The 6000-nt window shown below is 39.4% G+C and overlaps 1 protein-coding gene across 2 annotated transcripts in view; it reads right to left on the bottom strand.

Moving 5' to 3' along the window:
- Positions 1 to 2843: 2843 nt before the first annotated feature.
- Positions 2844 to 6000, bottom strand: part of PAPOLA (poly(A) polymerase alpha) — a 42383-nt gene continuing 39226 nt past the window's right edge. For both annotated transcript variants that reach the window (XM_083436086.1, XM_083436087.1), the window contains exons 21-22: positions 5711 to 5788; positions 2844 to 5062 (exon numbers count right to left, since the gene is read on the bottom strand). In XM_083436086.1, the coding sequence (XP_083292212.1) occupies positions 4967 to 5062; positions 5711 to 5788 (174 nt within the window). In that variant the 3' untranslated portion in view covers positions 2844 to 4966. The remainder of the gene's footprint in view (positions 5063 to 5710; positions 5789 to 6000) is intronic.

Genomic DNA, 6000 nt, shown 5'->3' with positions numbered 1-6000 from the left:
GCATCGTGATTTTTGCCAGTGCCTGCTCTTGCAATTTGCTGCCTGTTGCAGGCGGCAGGGGAGAGCAGAGCTGGCAGAGTTAACAGGCGCTGCAGGAATCGGGAGAAACATTGGCTGGCTTCAGTTTTTCACACATTGTGATCTTTGCATAGCACACCCACCACCCACCCCAATTTGCGATATATTGCCAGGTCAAAAATTATGAAACCAATTTCATGATATGGACTGGTTTTGGATGATATATCTCCCAGCCCCAGCAGAGAAGCCCTGGTAAAACATTATCACAGCTCTGTTGTGTTAGAAAAACTTTCCTTCCAACCTCAAGTTGCTACTGTAACGCTTTCCACAGGCTGAAATGAATGACTGTGTCATGCTACTACAGTGGTGCCCCGCAAGACAAATGCCTCGCAAGACGGAAAACCCGCTAGACGAAAGGCTAATAGCCTTTTAGCAGCTAATAGCCTTTTAGCAGCTAATCCAATAATCCCTTAAGCCTTTAATAGCCACTAATAGCCTTTTAGCAGCTAATCCGCTAATCCCTTAAGCCTTTAATAGCCGCTAATAGCCACTAAACAGCTAATAGCGCTAATCCGCTAATGGGCTTGCTTCGCAAGACGAAAAAAACCGCAAGACGAAGAGACTCGCGGAACGGATTCTTTTCGTCTTGCGAGGCACCACTGTACTGTAGCACGGTTAGTACAAAATAGGAGGGTAGTTGGGCTGTTTTTCTACCCATTTACTCCCTACTCCCTGATTCATAAATGCAGAGTTGGAAGGGGCCACAACTCTGCACCACCACCACCCCAGCTACATCTCTGGATGTATGTGCACAGATGCACTGCCAAGAAGCTACATTTAGTTAGTAAACTGCCTACTTAAATACCTCTTTTGACCTCTCCCCTTCCATCAGCCCTTTAATATCTGTTTGCAAAGTGTACGTGGTGTAAAGTTCCACATCTTTACCATTCCTTAATTTTTCTCTTTCCTAATTATAGCTAAAAACTCTTCTCCCGGTACAAATTCTTTCATATATTTTTTTGAACAGCAATTTGCTAGATGTTATGTCTCCACAGACTAATTAATGCGCAGCTTTTGCATCCGTCACAAAACAATTTTACTTGAATTCAGCTTCTTCTCACTTTGCCTTTAAAGTTCATTTTGTTATATATTTATTGTAACAGACAGGGAATTCCTAATGTACTTAAAAGCAAATTAAAATCATTTCCCTGTAGTACCGAATGCTTGGATAGTATGATGCACGGATAGAAAAAGGAAAGCAGCCAGCTCTGCCACGACCTAACCTTCATCTAAGTGTGAGCACCAAACATGGCGGAATTTAGTATCAACAAACTGACATGCCTAAACTTCATTTAAAAGTCATTAAGGGTTTAAATATCAACCAAAACAGATGGGACATCCAGCAGTGGTTCACTGTGTTATCTTTTTATAACAAGGCATAGACTCTGAAGTTTGATATCAAAGTTGGCACTATTCTTTTGGTGATGATACTGACAGATGTTTGATGCGTATAGATTTCAAATACTAGTTTGAACCTTCTCAAATTGCATCTGCTTCAATCAACAAACTTGTGATAATGTTGTTTCTGCTGAATACCAAACTAATGCTTTAAAGATGATTAAAGCAAAACTAGAATAATTGTTAATAGAGGAGGTATTTTATAACAGGAAGAACAGAGTGACTTTAAATCTCTGAATAATTTGCCTGATTTGGTAAGAAAGCCAAGAAAGACGCATGCTTCAAGGTGATTCAGTTTTTGGAGATTTTTACACATATAAACTCTCCAAATGTACACTTAAAGAGAGGTATGTGTTTTAAAATATACACACCCAGTGTAAAAGATGAGATGTGCAAATGGTACTAGTCAGGAGTAAATGAAAATGCACTGGAACTTGGTATTTCCCCTAAATAAATATATTTAAAATCAAAATTTAATCAGAACTACAGACAGTTCTTTCTTGTGCAACTGTGTTCATAGGTTTCTCAAGGCGATCAATCTCAACTCCCATTCACCCAGCTTTCAGAGACAATCTCGTGTAGCTTCTGATGCTGCACAAAAGAGCTAAATTTGGGGAAATCCTGGAACAGGGCAACTCGGTTCTGTGCAGCTTTTATAAATTGACCCAAGAATGGCCAGCTAATTTCAGGTGCAACCGGACAGTTGATGGGATATTTCAATGAAATACTGTTTGAGGCTTACATTAACACAGCTTGTTACTTAAAGTGATTCCACAACAATTAAAAAAAAAATCACCTGTTTTATTCTGGCCTAGAGGGCAATGGGCAATTTAAGTTAAGCGAGGCACTGTTTGTAGCAGTTCTTTGTTTTCATTTTGAGTTTTAAACCACTGAAACCAAAGAAAACACTGCCATCTGCTGGTAATAAAGCAATTAACAATGCTTCTCCCACAGATATATGTACTTACAAAGCCACATTACTGATTGGTTCAAATACAAAAAAAGAAGCAGCTTCTTCAAGCTTAAAATTAAATCCCCCCCTTCAATTGTTTGTATTCATGTGCTTTCCCCCTACTCTACCAAGCAAGGTTAAGTTGGACACTATGTGATAATATATAATAAGTACCCTATTGTTTGTCTTTTGAAAAACAAAGTAGGTCGGAAAATAGCAATTTACTCCCCCCTTTTAACAGACTCAAACTGAGCACACTGTTAATTGATGGTTTTAAAACCAGCTTCTATTTACTGAATACTTTTCTCGGCATCGTTCTTTTCACATAGTTTTCCAACTAGCAAGAGACAATTAAGTCAATTTGACCATTTTGAGACACCACTATTTTACACGTTCGAAAGAAACCAAGCCACTGTGGGATTGTGCTGTTTTTTTATTGTTTTCCATGGAGAAATACATCATCTGTTTACAAAATAGCTCTTGAAAAATACAAGGAGTACAGATACTATAAAACAAAGCAACTCCAGTCATGAGACACCTACGTACATCATGCGAAAGCAACAGTCTGATCTCCAGGTTATGAAAACTAGAATTAAAAAGTCACTATACAGAAAAGATTCCAAGTTCCCAGCTTGGCAAAACTTGGGTGCAGATACATGAAACGTTTAATAAAATGAAAAAAAAAAAAAAATCCTCATGTGTAAACAAAACGAGACTAAATTTGTGCCTGGCAAGTTCGATCTAAACTCCATAGCTACACAAAATACACAGACAGTTTGTACACTTCAACTGTTAGTTAAACCTTTTGGACTGGGTCCCGGGGGAGAGGGAGGGTGCAAGGTAATATTACGGGAGCGAAGGTTGGGTCACAGGAGGCTGTACAGGGCAAGGGCGAGAATTTTGTATACTAAGCATCGTAGACAAAAGGGCAGAAAATAAAATCTTGGTTACTGCACAACTGGGGAGGTCGGGAGAGTAAGCTGCAATCTCTTGGCTTTGGAAAATTAACTTATGGGGGGGGGGAATGGGAAGAGCAAGTAATTTTACTTTAACATGGAAATGCACATGTAGGAGGATTGAGCACAATGCAGGGAAGGAAGTCATTAAACATGCTGATCAGAAAATATGGGAAGAGCAATTTAACCATCCCCACTTAATTTTGATTGAATCAAAAGTTATATATAGCTTGTTATCTCCATCTGATAATCACTGGCATTCCTCACTTTCTGCTGCTTAGTCACGTGAGATTTTCATACCTCTTTAAACAAAGTTGCCGCTAGTCATTTTTATAGCTCTACAGAACAAAACGAAGACAACTGGGCAAGGAGAGCTTATCAGGTTTTCAAGTGTCTGCTAGAATTGTGATTTAAAAGAAAACGCTCAGAATGTAAAAACTACTTTCAGGTGAGCTACCTAAAAATAAAATAAAATAAACTTAAAATCCTACAGGGTAAGAAAGATCTGCCTTCATATATATATATATTTAAAATTTGAGATGTTTGTAATGCAGACAGGACTTTTATGGAGTGTACAAAACTCTTATATTTAGTGATGAAAAGGCCATCAAGACAGAGTTAAATGCTTCACAGGCACACTTTATTTACTCCATTTCAGTCATGGTGCGGGGGGGGGGGGGGGGCGTGGCACTTGTGCCTGAAGGGCCACAGAGTTATAGAGCTTTTGTAACCACCATCATGACCAGTTAAAAGAAATACCAGCATTTGACGGACGACATTAGTCCAAATTTAGGCATACAAACTGAAACACAAGTTAAATGCAAAAGCTTTTCTCCCCCCCCCCCCCGCCTCCAAGAAATATGATGACAGGTACAGGAAGGGAATAGGAGGGGATCCGATTAGCTGAATGAAAAATTATTTGCTTTTTGATAGCTGATTTGTATGCACCATAAAATAATCCTATAAATAAAAAATAGACCACTTCTTAATCATGCCCCGCCAAATACCCAATACTTGTTTTCTCAAACTTATAACCTCAAGATTTGACATTTTCTTTTAAAGTTTTACTCTGGGTTATTGGTAACAGACCATTCTCTAATTTGAAGGTTGCAGATATTGAATAATATCTCCAATAAAAATAAAAAAACCTATCAAGCTGAAGCACTAAAATTAAAATTTTATTTCAATAAAAAAGTACATAAAAGTGCATTTTAAGGGATTCTTTTGCCAGTTTAAGCTCTATTTTTGTGTATGTGTGTGTGTTCCAAACAATGCATCAACATAAATCCAATCAGTGTCAAATATGGCTAGAAATAGTATTCCCGTTCCTTTTGAAAGGCAGTAATCCTTTGAAGTATTCAATGTAAAACTGTTGCTAACACATTTAATAGTACTCCTGACTTCACATACTAACCTGGACTTCCAGATCAAGTGATTATAGCCCAGCAAGGGAAGTGCAGAAAACACACCTAAATCCATCTGCGTTCACATTCTCGTCTTGCACTCTCTGTTCTCCATTTCAGCATTTAGAAGACAATAGGTTGAATTGGCAGATACTGTTTATGGACCCCTGAGGTTGGTTTTATCGATTCAATCTTAGTTTTATTGAATTTTTGATAACCGGAATAGGGTTTGCAGGGAGAGCAGGAATATCTGAAAGGTCTGTACTGGGCATTTTCTGATGGAGTGGAAAAGTGAGAAAAAAGTGTTAGGACACATAATTTCAAGCACAAATGGAATTAGGAACATGTCCAACAATGCCAAGTGTGTTGCATTATTAAATTCTCCCACTGCCATAATGGTTTCAGTCACGCCCAACCTCTTTATTTTGGCCTTGTAGGTAATGAAAATAAGGAGGATTGCATAAAATTTACATAAGTCTTGTCTGGGTCTTAAACTCATGGTCCTTCACCCTTCCTCTCTTTGCCATTTGGGTGGGCAGGGGATCCTGGCACAATGAGAAATGCAGTCAATCTACCCTTCTGCTAGGATGTCTACAAAGGTTGAGAAATCAAGTGACATGCTATGGTGAATGCAAGAATGCTTGCAGGTGGAGTCATAGAACTGAAGGGTTGGAAGGGACAATGAGGGTCATCTAGTTGAACCCCCTGAAATGCAGGAATTTTCTGCTTGAACCCATGACCCTGAGATTAAGAGTCTCGTGCTCTACCAACTGAGCTATCCAGGAGGATAGCAAACAACAGCTTCTCATCCATGGCTGTGTGGAACAGATCTCTGGACCACTTGCAGCATCCCCCAAACTCAACCTATCATGGAGTTATTGGTGCCTTGTGCGATTTATTACTATGAAACGAAACTCGAGTACCTGAGGAGCTTGCAGTGATACTGTTGTCGGAAGGGTTTCTGGTTGAGAGGCCATCTCTGAATCTGTATCAAGTGCTTCCTGAAAAGGCAGAAACAAAAATGGTATGAGCAAGATCCAACATAACTTTAGCACCAGGCGTTTAAGAGTTGATGCTATAGCACAGCTGGTAGCACGCAAGCTTAATTATCACACAGTGGGTGGCGCTATGGGTTAAACCATAGAGCCTAGGACTTGCTGATCGGGTCGGCGGTTCGAATCCCCACAATGGGGTGAGCTCCCGTTGCTTGGTC

This window comes from Podarcis tiliguerta, assembly GCF_965153285.1.
Source record: "Podarcis tiliguerta genome assembly, chromosome: 1".
In the NCBI taxonomy this organism is placed as follows: domain Eukaryota; kingdom Metazoa; phylum Chordata; class Lepidosauria; order Squamata; family Lacertidae; genus Podarcis; species Podarcis tiliguerta.
This window is presented reverse-complemented; position numbering and strand designations above follow the sequence as displayed.